The sequence below is a fragment of the Brachyistius frenatus genome, unplaced genomic scaffold (assembly GCF_029030835.1).
Source record: "Brachyistius frenatus isolate BFR_SWC_R1_liver_20210118 unplaced genomic scaffold, ASM2903083v1 Contig_1, whole genome shotgun sequence".
Classification (NCBI taxonomy): domain Eukaryota; kingdom Metazoa; phylum Chordata; class Actinopteri; family Embiotocidae; genus Brachyistius; species Brachyistius frenatus.
Genome location: NW_027210600.1, coordinates 4088439 through 4105158, shown reverse-complemented (window position 1 = coordinate 4105158; position 16720 = coordinate 4088439). Strand labels below are relative to the sequence as shown.

At 43.1% G+C, this 16720-nt stretch overlaps 1 protein-coding gene across 1 annotated transcript; it reads left to right on the top strand.

Moving 5' to 3' along the window:
* Nucleotides 1–1231: 1231 nt before the first annotated feature.
* Nucleotides 1232–16117, top strand: mpzl3 (myelin protein zero-like 3). Its single transcript, XM_069700014.1, has 6 exons — nt 1232–1337; nt 4581–4747; nt 9527–9740; nt 13150–13306; nt 15154–15223; nt 15461–16117. The coding sequence occupies exons 1-6, from the start codon at nt 1268–1270 to the stop codon at nt 15539–15541; spliced, it is 759 nt and encodes a 252-aa protein (XP_069556115.1). The 5' UTR covers nt 1232–1267; the 3' UTR covers nt 15542–16117.
* The last annotated feature ends 603 nt before the right edge of the window (nt 16118–16720 follow it).

The window sequence follows — 16720 nt, the reverse complement described above, 5'->3', positions numbered from 1 at the left end:
TGAAGTTAAAGAAAATACCTGCTACATCACACAGTGTATTTGAAAAAGCAAAGCTTGATGTAATAGAGGACTCTGCTCTCGTTCTGAAATGATACAACATGACAACAGCAGCATCTCTGTTGTCTGATTGGAGGAAACGCTCCGGGCAGACCAGATGGATGTAAGAACCGAGCTGACAATGTAGACCAAGTAAAGACCTAAATAAACTTCAGAAGGACTCTGTACAAACATGTAGTTGAGAGATAAAGCATTACACCCTAACGAAATAAACTAGCGCTGACTGGAAAAACAAATACCTTTTCCAATTAGAGATAATTACAACAGTAAAGACAGGCGATCGGGGACGAGGATAGTGGAGGTATTCGCCTAGAAATTGCAGGGGAGTCCCAACAGAGCATCTGTGGTTTAATGCAGAGGCTGGCAGTGGAGATAAGGCCTCCACTCAGAGGGGTCATAAGAGGAGATGAAGGTGGGTGGTGAAACTGTGTTACAGTTTAATTTGGTTCCACAGCAAAAACCAAAAGTCTCATGCTCATAATCAACATTTATATTTAGAAATTAATCTGCCAGAATGAACAGAAAATAATTTTCGGTAGTTTACATACAGCAATTAACCTTGAATTAAGTTATATAGGCTGTACTTCATGCTGTGGTGGAAGGTAGCCTACATTTACTCAAGTATTGTACTTAAATACAATTTCGAGATACTTGCGCTTTACTTGAGTATTTCCATTTGATGCCATTTCACCCCCCTACATTTCAGAGAGGACAAACCTATGCAGGACTTTAATTTGAAATAGAGTACTTTTACATTGCTGCATTGGTACTTTTACTTAAGTAAAGGTTGCATGGCTTTACTTTGAAAGGAGAGTATTATTGCTATTATAATGATAGTGTTTTTTGTTTGTTTGTTTTCTTTCTCTTTAAGGGAATGTTTCCATTCAATTAAACGGAGTCACTCTCAATGTCCCTGCGTGTTAAAACTTTTATTTCGCCAGGGTGTTTCCTTCCTTTCAACACCTAAGCCTTGACGCTGGTTCCACTCCCAGTTTACCCGAAGCGCCACTTCCTGATACACCTGTTTGTCAGGTAGTGCAGACATGAGGGCGCAGCGGAGATACTGAGTCATCACAAATTTGACTATGGACGCAGTATTACGGAAGTTTTGACTCGACCCTTTTTTCTTTTCTTTTTTTAATTTTTTTTTTTTGTTTCCCCCTTCTCCAATCGTCACGCCAGCGGAGTCGTTTTTTTTTTATAACTTAAAATGCGTCGACCGGTCCGAGGAAAGGCCGCCGTGAACGTGGTTTTGCTGCTGGGTTTGCTCGGTTGTTTCGGTGAGTAAACACACGTTCGGAGCTCGGCCGTCACGTCGCCGTGTTTCAGCTGAAGTTTCAGCGCAAACAATGTTTGTCTTCGTCAAGCTCCGAGTTTGCTCTATCCGACGGCCAGTTACATTAGTTGGCGTTGCTGTTTTTTTGGGATAATGTGTCTTAAATACTATTTAATGCGAGGTTCGGTGTGCATTTTTTCGACACGATTTCAGCTCGTACACCGCACGCTTGAATGTAAAGCCGCCAGATAAAAGCCTCCACCTAGTTTGAGGTGATTCAAAGGAAATCTTCTGTGCTTAAATTGTGTTTATTTTATTTTACTTGAACACGTTCAGTAAATCCGGAAACATCAGAGTGTTGTCGTGAACTCCACTTCTGACACATTTGAAGTCTTATATATATATATAAAAATAAAAAAAACGTCAATTAAATATATTATGTGCCATAGAGGCCAGGTAAGCCTCCACTGTGTAATAAAGTCAAGACCTGGGTAAGGAACCAGGCTTGGACACTGGTATGCAGTAAGTTTAAGAGCATTGTCTTTCTGCCGAGTACTTCACAAACATGGCGCTGAACTGTGGGCAGCCTCTCTCTCTCTCTCTCTCTCCAAGTATGTGACGTTTAATATTGAAGGAGTACAAATTATAGATCTATCCATGCATCCCTGTCAAAACATGAAATCAAGGGAGATTTGTATCATTATAATTTTGTTTGTATTTAGATAAACGCATGCATTATATGCCTGGTAAAATGTATTGTATCTGCCAGTATGTCTACAAACAAAAACGTTTTTGTTGTTGTTTGTTTTTATTTTCCTGCCAGGGTCACATCAGGACAGCTACCAGACTATCACAGCATGATGTTGTCTTCCTGTTTACTTTTTTTTTCCTTTTCTCAAATACATGTCCAGAAACCAGGTGTCAACATGACCACTGATGAGCTGCCAACTTCCCTGTCCCACTACTAATTATGAGATCGTCAGCATCCGCCGTGTCTCCCGAGTTCGAGACCGGTTCAGCCTTCAAGGCTCCTCTGCTTGATTTCCACTTTTATGAAGCGATAGCCTTGTTCACGTTGTCGCCCCGCTCGCCCCCGGGGGTCTTTGGAGATGAATCGGACTGCTCGCCTGAGGTTACTTATGCTGTTTTGCGCGAGATAAACGTTGTCCTTATCGCGACTGTTGGGAGTCTCTGATGAAACCAGCGGTGTCGGTCTTAAGTTTGGTTGTATCTGCTGATTGCTGAGCTTATTCTGCGGTTGCTCGCTCCTTCGAGATGAAAGGCAGTTTGAGGCTTTTGAAATGTGTGTGTGTGTGTGTGTGTGTGAGGATTCTTTCATTTCTTCCCCAAAAACAGTAGTGTGTTAATGTGAGTGATGATCGATAAGAAAATACTGCCAGTTTTCCTTTCCGTTATTTTACCAGACTGAAATATCTTAAAACCCTCAAATTGACATTTGTATTTCAGAGTAAAAAAAAAAAAAAAAGCTGAATAATTGTTCCTGTAAAATTAGCTGCAGACATTCGTGGTCCACAGAGGATAATTTCACTTTGGTAACTTTTTTTGTTTTTAAACATAGTGCCACCAGCAGGTGAAAACTTTCACCAATTTAGCTAAATGCATATAAATAAATGTCTTGGCATGACATTTTGTTCAGACGTTCATGGTTCTCCAGAAGGTTAATTCCTCACGGGTCTGTTATTTTTACTTCTCTGGTGTTTATTTGCAGTCTTGAATATCTGTAAGAAGCTTTTTTGTTTTGTGGTTTTAAGAACCATGAACTATCTCAACATAGTTTTATATGTACTTTGTTCAGCTTCTATTTGGAGCTCTACCAAGAACAGGCCTTTTGGTGTCCGTTTATGTCGGGCACAGTGACGTCGCTGACCGTCTCTTCTAATTGGCTGACCCTTCGGTCGGCAGAGGTTTTCTCCGGCCTCGTAGCTTGCTAGGTCCGCAACAAAATGACCTTCCACGGTTGCAGGTTTGACATAGACAGTGGTTTGTGCTAGATTGCACATATATGATATGATCGTGAGTTAAACTTACTGAAGTGTCATTGGCACAGCGACTGAACACGGGCAGTAGGGCCCATGTGTTTCGAAATGAACAGATGGTTTTCACACTTTTGAAGTATTAATTTAGCACCTGGACCAACTTTGCAATCAAAAAAAGTTATGTGTATCAGATTTGATACAATATGGGACCTTTTAAACATAAACTAACCTTGTTTCCTTTAGTGACGCCACAAGCTTGGCACTTGTGACTTATCTTGACAGCTGTTTTGATATTAAAGGTCCCATGAGGGTAAATTTAACTGAGCTTTGTGATACTGTGACTTTTTATCTTCTTCTTTATATCTTCTTGTTCTTATCTTTTTTTTTTTTTATAAGCTGTACTACTCTGTGTTAAATTCCAATTAGCAGAAATTAGCCTGCAAACATGCTTAAACTAAGATGAGCATGTTAACAAGGTTACTGATGATCGTTAGCTCAAAGTTCATATGCTTCCATACTGTGTGTCTCGTAAGTTGTTTCCTGTCATCTTGGTCTTAAAAACTGATATATATATATATATATGTATTATATATATATATATGTATATATATATACTTATATATATATGTATATATATATATATATATATATATATATATCCAGCATTTGTGCAAACTGTCATCTTCTAAACGAAGCCATCAGTTCACTTGTTGTTCATGGGTACAGTCCAGGAAGCGCCTAAGTAGCATTTGTTGTGGACAGTGCTGTGGCTGGACTCCCTTTGGCGTTCTCAGTGAAGTGATAACAGTGGAAACGCATCCAGAGAGACACCGGGACAAAGCCTTATCTGCAGCTGAAGGTCCTTGACAGACAAATGTGCAGCGAGCCTGTCAAATTCAACAAGAGAGGCTGGTGAGAGACTTGTATTGGAGTGTCACTCGGTGCCGTGTCCCCCAGGAAGACTTTGCTGTGCTGACGCTTTCATGCCACCACGGTGTGAGCGGGTTTTTAGATGTTATCAGGTTGTTGTTTTTTTTATTTACTGTTTTGCTTAAAGTAAGACGGCACAGTGCCGCTCACCGTGTTCCCGTTTGTCTCTGGTTATTTCTACGCTCCTTTATCTTTCCTCCTGAACACTTAAACGTGTGAATCTGCTCTTATCACATTTCACGTCCTGCTTTCATCCTCTTTATCACTCTCCCTTTTATCATTTTTTTTTTCTTTTCTTTTTTCTAATATTTCACCTGCAGGTCCTTCTGCAGTCTCCTGCATCACAGTGAGCACTCCAGCAGAGCTCCATGCGTCGAAGGGGGATGCCGTCACGTTGTCCTGCACGTTTACCTCCACAAGTAGGCCGACCAGTAGGATGAGTGTCGACTGGTCCTACAGGCCCCAGAGCGGAGGTCCACCAAACACAGTGAGTATACATTTATCAGAATTACTGTCGGGACAAAGCTGTTTTATTCTTACGGTGAACATTTGAAATGTAAAGAAGCTCTGTCTGTACTTGTATTGGTCAGTCCACTCTTTCGTAAACAATTTGGGCAGTGCGTTCTCCAAAAAGCACAGCGATTGACTTGTTGTTGTATTTACACTGAAGAGGTAAATAAACAGGTGCTCCAGAAGGGACAAAGCAATCACTGACTCTCGAGAGATTCTCTTCCACTCTTGAGAAGGCCAGGTGACGTGAGGGGTGTCCAGCTGGTGTCCACTAGATGCTACTACGGATCCCCTAACAGACGTTTAGACATTGAACAGACAAAATTATTTGTAAATTAATCAGGAAATGAATCTAATAAAATGCGTATGTAACTACTAGGCGTTATTCTGTTATTTTTAAGACCTCACAGACTGCGTTCATTGCACAGGTACGTGATTTCCATCGGCAATCTGTACAAACGCAGCTTGTTTGAATATCTGGTTACCTTATTTGCATTCCTGACCGGCTCGACTTCTCTTGATTTCTGAACCCACCTCTCCGCCCGCTGTGACAGTAATAAGGCCCCGAAGCAACTAGATCTCGCCCTCAGTTTTAATGGAGACACTGTTTGCACCAATACCTCAGATTTGTATGCGCCTCACTGCTGAGCTTTTACTCATCCACATTCCAGTCCGTCCGTTGCGTCTTTCCGAGGCTTCCCCCAGTTAACCTCAGCTACCGCAATACCCTCTTTCCTCTGCGATGGTGTTGTGGTCTTGTTGGAAATGCGTTCAGATGTATCCGTCCTAACCCATGACTGCACTCAGTCCTCGAACGCGGCACACTCTGGGTAGAGTTTCACTGACGGGTCCACTAAAAACGCACCGCACAATTTAAGCAGTTCCATTTGTACTTGACGATAGCCATCGAGTGTGGTTCTGCGTAATTGCATTCGGACCAATGGAATCCATAGTGCGGTAGCTGCAACCCTATATGCAATCATATCCTATAGGAGCACTCAGAGTTGAGTGGAGGCTAATGTTCTGTGGCTCGGCTGATACGGAGTGCTGTTGGTTTAGTCATTGAGATGTAGTTGTCCGGTGTCAGAGTGTGTCGAGACGGGAAAAAGGACTTGGTGCACGTTTTATTGACACGGTGTGGCGTGTGCATACACGTGTGGGTCAGTCAGCAGATAGCATGGTATTAACTCACAGAGCCACACAGATCCTAGTAAAACGGTGTGTCAGCTGCTACCCAAGAAAGAAAAAAACCCCACCTTTGCACACGTTTTCTTCAACCCACCCCTGCTTGCTCGCTCTCTTTGTCGCAGACGTATGATAAGTGGCAGTTTCCTGATCTGACCCAAAGATGGGAACAAGTCTGGAAGTTTCTCATTTCTTTTTCTGAGCCTTCATTTACTTGCCATCCAATTTCATTAGCACTTTTGGCTGCTTTTTTTTTGGCCTGTGTGTCCCCGGGTCGTATATCAGGCTGGGAGAGACCATGAATAAGCATGTGAAAACCTCTTATCAGAAAATATAATAAAAATAATGTTGCTGCCAAAGCTTTAGTGTCATTCAGAATTGCTGCAGTGCTTCAGTGGCTTGCATAATTACCTCAGTCCTGATGAGAATTAATTTTGTAGATTGGAGAAGAGAGGCTGGCGTGTTCAATCACATATCGGTGGGAGCCGATGGTAATTGGGGGATTTGGCAATAGAATTCTGCTGAATAACGTTAAATTGAAATCTATTATTATAATCAAAAAAAATTGTGCCGCTGCTAATTTGGTCTAGTCAGTCGGAGCTTCAGTCTGAAATGTCTCAGATTTGTAGCGTAGGCGGTCCCGGCTGAAAACAGTCCCCAGATCTTGGTCATGTTGCAGCAGTTCTTAGGAATTCAAAAGGGTCGTCGGGTGTAGTGTTTGTTTCCAGACGGAGCAGACTCTGATGTAGTCACTGACTTCAGGCTGCTCTCATGTAGGCTGAGCTCTGCCAAGTCCTTCAACGATCAGCCGTGGATGAACAACAGCGCACGGAGACAACCAGCTCTGTCTCTGCCAGGCCCACAGTCAGTCTCTCAGGAAAACGGAGCTGATAGACAAACAAGTCCTAAAACCATAAAACTGTTATCGGTGTCTGTGATTGTTCACGTCTTTTTATGTTTGCGTATTTATACGCGGTTACAATTGTTGACATTGTACCCAGTGTTTTACACAGGCAGTAAATGTACAGTATAAGCTACGCACAAGAAACACTGTCCAGGTTTGTATTATTTTGAGTTAAGATTTAAATATTGCTCTGACAGCTCGCACATGCAGACGGTTTTTACATACAGCGTATTACATAACAGGGGTTTCCCCCTGGTCTACGGTGGGCTGAGGTGCTGTGGTCACGGTAGGAGGTGGTGGGCAGTTATTTGACTAAAAACGCCACGTAATTTTGGACTATTATTATGACAATTTGTTTAAAAAAAAAAATTTTTTATTCACTTTCTGACAATCACCAAACAAAACAAGTCTTGCCGTGGGTTAGGTGCTGTGAAAATCCACTTGGGCGCTGCACATCGGTGTTATAATGGTGGGGGAAAAACCCTACGTTTGTTATCTTTAGTTGTAGCGTTTATGTTAATGTTAATGTTACGTTAACATGGACGATGATCTATATTTCCATATACAGTTAATAATTGTGCCGTTTTCAATGTTGTTCTAGATTACTCATCGAAAGTGTTATTGTCAAACAGCAGCTTCCTGCAAATGTTTCAAAATCGAAGCTTTAAGAAACGAAGGGTTTTTGTTTACTGAACAATTTTAATTTGAAACGCATAGAGGAAGCGTTGAGTTTATATAAATGCGTGATGCTGTCACATTAGCAGTCGAGGATCAAAACGAGGCTTTGAGCCAACCGATACACATTTAAATGTTAACGTGACAAATTGGACCGCTCCCTTCGCTTTTATTGGCTCTCTTAAATGACATGTCCTTTAGCGGTAATACATCTTCAAGCACTTCAAAAATGTAAAGGAATTTCAACCGGATCAAGAGAACTGTGAATATTTTATTTCACCGCTTGGAGAAATAAAGTGGACAGTGTCACTCCGGCAGTACTAAACTTATGATATACAGGAATAACTTGTACTGATGAGAGATTAATAACCTTAATAGCACTTGACGGTAACACCATTAGTGTGTTGTACAATTCCAGCAACTTTTGAGGAACATATTTGGGTTTTGCAGATCTTCAGTAATGGTTCAAAAATATCAGCTTTATTTCACCGGACTCTTTGTTTTGGTGCTCGCGTACTCTACGTTTTTATTTACACATATTGGCTCTTATAGTTTGGTTGATTTCGGATTCTGATTCTTGACAGTCATTTTCGGGTGAACTGTGAAGACAGAAGTCACGGTGAAGAGGTTCAAGGAGTGTGTCGTGTGAGAGTGAAGTCATTTCAAGAAACAGAATTACAGTCAAATGAAATAGGTGTTCAGATCTGATCAACAAGTTGGAATATTGCCATTATTCCAATAATTGTTTTTTTTTGAAATGATGTTCAGAATTCTATCAGCTATATCATGAACAATTTTTACATGGCACATTATCCATACGGAGCCCCCCGCACGTGACCATAAATACTCTTTATCCACTAGAACAATCATGTGCCTTTTTTTTTTTTTTAGAGCCCTTCAGGTGTAATTTAGATGCGGCCGCATGAAATGTGGAGGTGCAAAGACATCAGTGAACTTCTTGGAAAGAAATCACCAACCGGCTCCGGTCCGCGCTGAGAGCGTAGATGATTGGCCTTTGCAGCGCTGCTCTTATCCCGCTTATAATCTCAGAGCACCGCGCCGTCTTTCTTCCTCCTCCGTCTCGAGCGGTTAAGTGCACTTAGGAAGATGAACGCCCAGCCGCTCGTATTACATGACTTCTCACTGGCTGTATTTTCAAACTTAACACAAGGGTTTCTTTTCTGGCCGAGCAAACATTTTTAAAAGACTTAATTCAGAAGAGAATAGAATATGCACAGACAACAATTAATACTTTTCAATTCAATGTCTTGTCGTCTTCCGATTGTTTTTTTTTTTTACATGCGTTCACTTTCCTTTTTGTTTTGTTGTTTGTCTACGGTGCGTCACAAATCCTATGAAAATGCAAAATTCTACACTCTCGGTTTACTCCCTGTGAAAAACAACGTACTGCAGTCTTTCCACTTCTTTCATTCCCTCTTCCTCCACCCGCCCGCGTGCACGACGCGCTCACCCTCCGGATGTCGTGTTGCCGAGAGGTCTGGGTCAGCGAGGCGTGGGAGGAACGACGGGACGGCGTCGGTTGTCGAAGACGGACCGACGCGGTAAACGTTAAACCGAAGGGTAGAAAAATGAGTTTTTGAAATGAGACACCCGCAGATTTATGCTTGATCAGATTTTGTATTGGTAGTTTTCAGACTGAGCGCGGAGCCCACTTCACGCTGCTACCAACAATATTGCCAAAAGAAAAATGTCCCAGCACCATCTGTTGCTCCAGACAAGACTCAGAAGTGATTAGGCTGATTTTTTTTTTTTTTTTCCTTTCCGAGCGAGACGTTTTCGATGGTTTTCTCCTAAAGCGACACCACGCAGTTCTGTAAATGCGCAAATCACGACCCGTTTCACCGTTTTGTACATGCGTTCTTTTTAATTGCACCACCTCAACCCCACTCATCTGTTTTATACAAAAGACGAAGTCCTTCACCCTGTCTCTCTCTCTCTCTCTCTTTTTTTTTTTTTTTTTCCTCCTTCTAGTTCTTCCACTTCTCGTCGCGGGCGTTCCCGCCGCCCGACGGCCAGTTCGTCGGTCGGATCCAGTGGCGGGGGAGCCCGGCGCGCGGGGACGCCTCCATCTCGCTGCTCAACGCCACGCTCAACGACAACGGGACCTACACGTGTTCGGTCAGAAACCCCCCGGACGTCCACGGGTCCCCGACGTCGCACACCGTACTCACCGTCACACCGAAGGGTAAGACGTTGCGCACACGCGAGGGTGGGGACAGGAAGTCCGGCGAAGGACATCGCCGTGGCGACCTTTCGCGGAGCAGGACTGGAGCTGCGGCTCTCGTGGGCGGGCGTTCCCGGCGTTGTCGCTCGATTCGACGTCCGCACCTGAACCGCTCGGGTGTTTTCGACCTCCGATCCGGCGCGTCGGCCGTTTCTCCACCGACGTCGGTCGGAGGGCTCGCGTCAAATTTCTGGCCGAACTCGGGAGCTTCGCACCGAACGCCTCCGAAAATCGACGGCGAAGGAGCGACGCGCCTCGAGAGGGGTTTTGAGTGGCGTTCCTGTTTGTGAGGAGCAGAACCTTACTGAGCTTTGTACAAAGAAGGTCAGCTGTGCAACCGGGTGGTTTGGTTTTGTTTTTTGTTTTTCTTTGACATTCGCAGCATCGTGCGCCGAGTTCTGCTGCGACATTCTGAGGAGTCGGAGGGAAAACTTGCGGTGCAGATAACCTTAACTTTGGCTTCCTGGAGTTTTGGGTTATCCAACATGACAGGGCGCCGCTCAAAGGGCCTGATTCACTGGAGGTTTGCAAACTCCACAACAACCGCAAAACAACGTCCGAGCAGATCTACTGACGACGTGCCGTGAGGATTGAACCGTTCAAATGTGCAATTTAACGCACGTTGTCCATTTTGCGTGTTTGCCTGCATGCATATGTAATATTGGGCGATTCTACCTGAGCTTTTAAAATACTGGGAGGGAACACGCGAATAGATCAATTCAGCACCCGCAACGATATTTACCAAACCTGAAAGTAGAAACAGGAGAAGTGACGGCGTGGGTATTTTATAGTACGACCGAAAGGAACGTGTTAATCAGATGCACAAATCTGGAGAGACGGCTGCTCTTATTATTGTGGAGACGCAGAGAAACTAAAGAATACGCAGAGAATGCGGTTTTCCACCCGTGGAAACATTTCTGAGATGCCAGAGGAAAAGATTATTCAGACATGTGGTCTGTTTAGCGATGACGTTTCTGAGTTATGGAATGAACTGAATGATGATTGACAGCCAGCAACAAGGAGGAGGAGTCACGAAATACCAGCAATTAAAAAAACTTAGGACTCAGCATTTTCCTGTCTCTGGGTCGTTCCAGCGTATCGCTGCCTGGATATCCCACCCAGTCCCGTTATTCAGGTGTGCCGTCACAGGTCCTGAATGTGTCCCGCACAATTCACAGGTAGCGTCATAAGGATCACGAGCACTCGTGAGGTACTGAATGAAAAGTCACCTGCTCATCACAGAAAGATCTGGACCTGCTGATCGCTGTTTGTAAGAGGATCTCATCCACCGTCGCTCCTCTTTTATTTGCCGACGTTTTATTAAAAGCCTTTTTTTTTTTTTTTTTTTAATTTTTCACCTAATATTTTGCCATCTTCTCATAATTTCATCTATTGATCTTTTTGTCATTCCCACGGTATTGACTTCCTCGCTGACTGATGGAAAAAAAAGATTTGTCTCTTCCTCTCGTTTGCATTGTGGCTCCAGAAAGTCTCTTTGTCAAGCAGGCTCCGAAAAGTTTCTTTTTGTTTTCTGTCTTATTTGCAAGCGATTCCTTTATTGTTTTACTTTCCGCATCTAATTGACGACTCCCCTGCGTCCTTATCTTGTGACCTACAACCAGCTCAGTATTGCCATACGGAAGCAGATACCAAAGGGAATGGGAGTGAATGTCAATTGTTTGTCGACTGTATAAAAGCTGCCCTACGGAGGAGTGACGTGGAGGACTGCTGGAGAGAGCACTGCTGGACACCTCTCTTTGAGGGTGCACCTAGTTGCTCCTTCTTGCAAGAATAAATGGCCGACGTGTTTGATTTTGAACCAAGCCTCCCGAGTAATTTTTTTTCCCAACACTGATAATCTCCTATATAGCGTTTTGTTCTTGTTAGATTAATATTTATGAATTTCAATGGGATCAGATTTCCTTTTCCTTTTGCGGTCGTTCTGTCAGAATCACTTTAACGGACGCGGGTGCCTCATTTAAATAGAGCGATCGGTACCCGATATTGTTGCTCCCCACCACCTCTGCCGGACGCGTTTTTGTCTCTCGGCCACTTTTGTCTCTTCCCCAAAACATTGGAGCCCGTCATTCGATGTGCTCCAGGTGTAGGTGCCCGGAGACATCATCGCAGACCTCTGCTCGACACGAATGCGTGCAACTCGGGTGCTGGTGGTCATCGAGCGACGGAACTTTAAATATGTACTCGCAATAGGTTCTGGCATCTTCCTGCTCCACGCACATCATGAAAAACAGGAGCAGTCTCTGAACCTTTTGATCAACACGCGCACGCGCACGCACACGCACACACACACACACACACACACACACACACACGCACACGCACGCACACAAAATCACCGAGCGTGGTAAAATTCTTTGTGTAATAGCCTTGTTCATTTGACTTCCTCCTGTGCGCACGACACATCCGTCCACATATGACATAACTGTTGTTAAATCTGAACTCTGATGATATCGTGCAGACCCAATGTTTTTTTTTAACGTTAAAATCATATTCATCTTTTCGAGCACGTATGGTTTGAAGTGTTTTCTGCGTTTGTCCTGATTCCACCTCGGGTGTCTGGATGTGAGCCTGCAGAGAGCTGGCTGAGCGGAGAAGGTTTAAAATTCCTTTGCCAGCTACATATTTTTAATATCGCGGACTAATCCAAACACCTATGCGGCGTTTGCGCGAGCCTGTCATGACGTAAGCATTCTGGCTCGTACAAATCCACCCGGCTCGGCTGTGAGCTGACCGGAGACGACTGCCTGGCGAGGATGACTCGAGGCTTACTCCTCCGATTCGAAGTTACCCACTGACTCCGGGTAAAATTAGAAGATTGACAGATTGAAAGCTCACCAACAAACATCGAGGCCTAGCATCTTGTTTGTTTATTTTCTATCTGGGAGCAGTTGCCCGTCAACCAGGAAGTCGTTGGTCCCAGCCGAGGAAGAGCCTGGAACGCGCAATGGAAATTATTGTTTATACTTTTTGGTTTGTGTACAGATTGACAAAGAACATCGAGTTCCTTGTTGGGTTTTGTTGACTTCGGGCAGTGCCCGGCCAGCTGTCTCTAACTGGCCGTTTGATGCAGCTGCGTATTTACTGTACAGATGTTGGAGTGGGATCGTCTCACTCTGCCAGAATATTTCCCAAAATGTTGCCTTGAAGGAGACTCATTTTTTTTTGGTCTGACTTCATGAGTGCAGAGTGACGCTTGTTGGGTACATACACATGTAGGGGAAGTGTATGGTTTGTGTGTACAGCGTGCAGATCAGATGGGATGACGTCCTGTGACTGTGCGCTCCTAAACGCCATGTTAACGTGTCGCCTGATGACCTCACGTTCTCCTCTTCCTCCTCTTCCTCCTCAGTACCCAGCATTCACTTCTCTGACATCGCAGTCCTCATCGCTTTCATCCTCCTCCCCTCTGCCGTCATCACCCTCATTCTGATTGGACGGATGCTCTGTCCGAAGAAACAGCAGAACCAATCGAAGGCCTACAGATCACCCATCGAGGTCACCGTGGGGTGAGTGGATTTAATCTACCAGTCACTGGTGTGGGTCTCCTGAGGATAATGGCAGTCATGGCAGGCTTTGATGGTTACAGATGTGCCGCTGGTTTGGTAATTTGATGAAGGTTAAACAAGAATTTGACGATTTGATTATTAAAGTTAAAGGTTTGTTTTCAGAAGGGTCTGCTGGCTGTAGAAAGGTGCTGTGAACCAGCTTTGAGTCTGATGTCAGCTGATCTACAGGTTGGTTTGAAACGCGACGCTGTTCCTCCCTTTGGTTGGAAGTCTCAGGATCTGGTATTTGCTCTTTTTACTGCTGCCGTACAGGAATATAAATATTAAAGAAGCCATTTGTTGTTCCAACAGCAGAGACTCTCATGTCCTTTGGCACTTTGGGCTTCAAGTTGTTTACTGTTTATTACTGACTGTTTTGTTACTTTTGTATTTGTGTGGTTTTATCCTCATTTTTTAAAAACTTTTTTTTGTAGAACTAGGCAATATATTGACATAATATTGATATCATCTCACAAGACTAGATGTTGTTTAAGCTTATTGTAACATTGTGTCATAGCATACGTGTTGTCCTCTCTCTTCTCTGCCTGCACCAGACTGTTGGTAGCTGCTCTGTTGTTTGCCTTTATTCACATGGTCAATATAACCACATGACTGATGATTATTGATCCAAAACCTCACTGTGTAAAGCACCAGTAGTCATGCCAACAACATTATTGCACTATCAATATGGAGGTATTAGGGCCAAAAATATTGTACTGTTTAATTTTCTTTGTAGCCAAATCAAATATTGGAACCCGCTATTTGTTTTCTTTCCATTCCTCTGTCTACTTGAAGTTCCCCAAAAGTTCCCCCTGTATTTAGTTGTAACTGCACTGGCACATCTCCTTGGAGAGGGAAACATGTTTAATAGAATAGAGTGGCTTTTTATCGTTTTACTTTCGGTCAATTTGTTGTATTCAGTATGTTTGTGGTTTGATGTGTTTCTGTATTCTCATCGTGTCTTATCCAACTCCATTTATGGTACTCATTTATATTTAGACACAGCTGTTGTTTTTCTTCTTTTTTTTTTTTTTTTTTACTCCAGATTGGAAGTTTGTCCTTATTGTTATAATTTTCTGGAAACTCAATTCAAATATGAATCATTAAAAAAAAAAAAGAAAAGAGAATAGTGTGGCATTGCACTGCACTGTATATCGATCTTTTTCCCCAGCAGACATTTTAACCTTTCTTTGTAGGAAAAGCTGCATTCCATTTATGGGAGGTCCTGCGTTTGTGCATGCTGGTTCAATGTCACGGCTTACTGGGACACTTCATTAACCTGTGCTTGCCCGACAATGACAGGTCAAAATATCTGCCGGGAAAAAGGTCTACTGGTAAAATAGCCGCTCAACTTAATAAATGAGCTTTGTAGTTTCTGGTGGTAGTTTTGTTTGCTTTGGGAAGAACTAGCAGTTTACTTCTTTATGCTTTGCTAAGCTGACTGGCAGCTGCTTCCAGGCAGCTTCACGTCGATTGGTCGGCCTTCTGAGTGGTAACAATCTTTTCATCCAACTCGGCAAAACCAGGGAATTCCCATATTCCCCAAACTATTCCTTTTAATAGTTTTAAACTGTAGATTCCTGTGTAAGAGTCAATACTCTGACAAGAGTCAATGCTATTTCTGGTATGAATCAGTAAAAATGAAATTTGCAGACTAGTTTATTGTTGTTGAAATGACACTTTCCTCATAAAGACCTGCTTGAAACGTAGATACTTTGTTTAAAAAACAGACGGCGCTTTTCATGGACATTGTGAGTGTGATTATTGTCTTTACTAACCGTCTCTACTGTCCATTCTGCATTCACCAGAGAGGAGTATGGCATCCACCCACCGGCAGCCAAAATAAAGACGGCCTCATGCTGTGACCTATATCTGATGGTACAGTACTGAACGTTTCGTGTGAACATCGTCTTCCAACCCATAAATAACTTAGAGACATGTCTGCCAGATACATTTCACATGATTAATTTTACATGCCCTCCATGTCTGACAACAGGACTTAAGGGTTTGTAAAATATTGATTTTTCCACCATACTTGTTTTGTGTCTGGCTTGTTGTGTCTCCGTATGTACGTACTTCTTATCTGACTGTCTTTTATTCTCCGGTCTCTTCCAGGACTCGGAGGACGAGGCGGAGTACTACAACCCAAAACAGTTTCCTCCCGCAGATGATGGCTATGTTGAATCTCAGTGCTAGAGAACCCTAGTGGTTAGGAGCTGTAACTGCAACCTCCGGACCTACTGGGGCCTTGGAATGGGAGATACTGACCGGAAATCAATGCCGGTTGTATGTCTTTCTTTGCCACAGTCCACCACTCGCCCAGTCACGTTGGTGATAGTTTACTTTTTGTGGTGACCCCTTTTGGAAAATACTCCGTATATTTAACACCACAGAATATGTAAATAATTAGCTGTACTTTTTTGCCTATAAGCTCCGACAAAGTGAGCTGGGGGGAAAAAAGGAAATCTAAATTCTGAAGTCTGTGGTGTGGATGAGATATTTGCTGTTCAGTCTCTCTGCACAGTAGCACCCGAACTGGTACTATTCGGTCAAACTGACCCTGTACATGCCAACACGCAACGAGCACTACATATATTTTTATATCGTGATGATTTAAACATGTCACTTTTCTTATTCTGAAGGAGAGAGCGCCGTTTTGTCTAATTTATTGTCCGTTTCAAAGCGGCTGTATGAAATCTGTCTTTGTTGTCTGTAGTGGAATATTTCTGTTCATGTTTGGAAAGAAAATAAATTGTTTGATTTCAATCATAAGATGTGACCACTTAACACTATTTATAGAAAACACTGTCTTTTACTGTTTATTTGATATGTTTTCAGTCCTCTGTGCATTACTGTGCCATGTCAGCAGTAACTGTGTGCCAGTAAGTATACTTTGGGGATATTTGTGTTTGGCTTTCATGGATGTGGTCATTTCATGTGGAATGAACTTTGACTTTGGAGTCACAGGTTGCTTTTGTTTATGATTTTTTTTTTTTCCAGCAACATTTTGCCAAAATATATTGTTCATGGGCTGATGGCTTTGGCTTTGTTAGAGGATGATCATCGTATCTTTTAAACGCTAATTGATATCAAGATTTTGTTCGTGAAATTGATGCTTCTTGGTTAGCAAACAGAGCCTATTTGTTGGTAAAGCCGACGGCATATGGCCGCCATTTTCTCCTCTGCTCTCTCTTTGTTTGGTCTGCTGCACTATTCATGAATGGGTCTCTTCCACTATTCATGAATGTTTCTGAATATTCCTTTAAAAACTCCCAAGGACCGGCTGGAGTCCTGGAGCTTCACTCGTAAATTGCGGGAGCATCTGTCTGGTCTGGCAGTCGTGGGCCTCCAGAGTCATGAAAAGACCCAAGAACT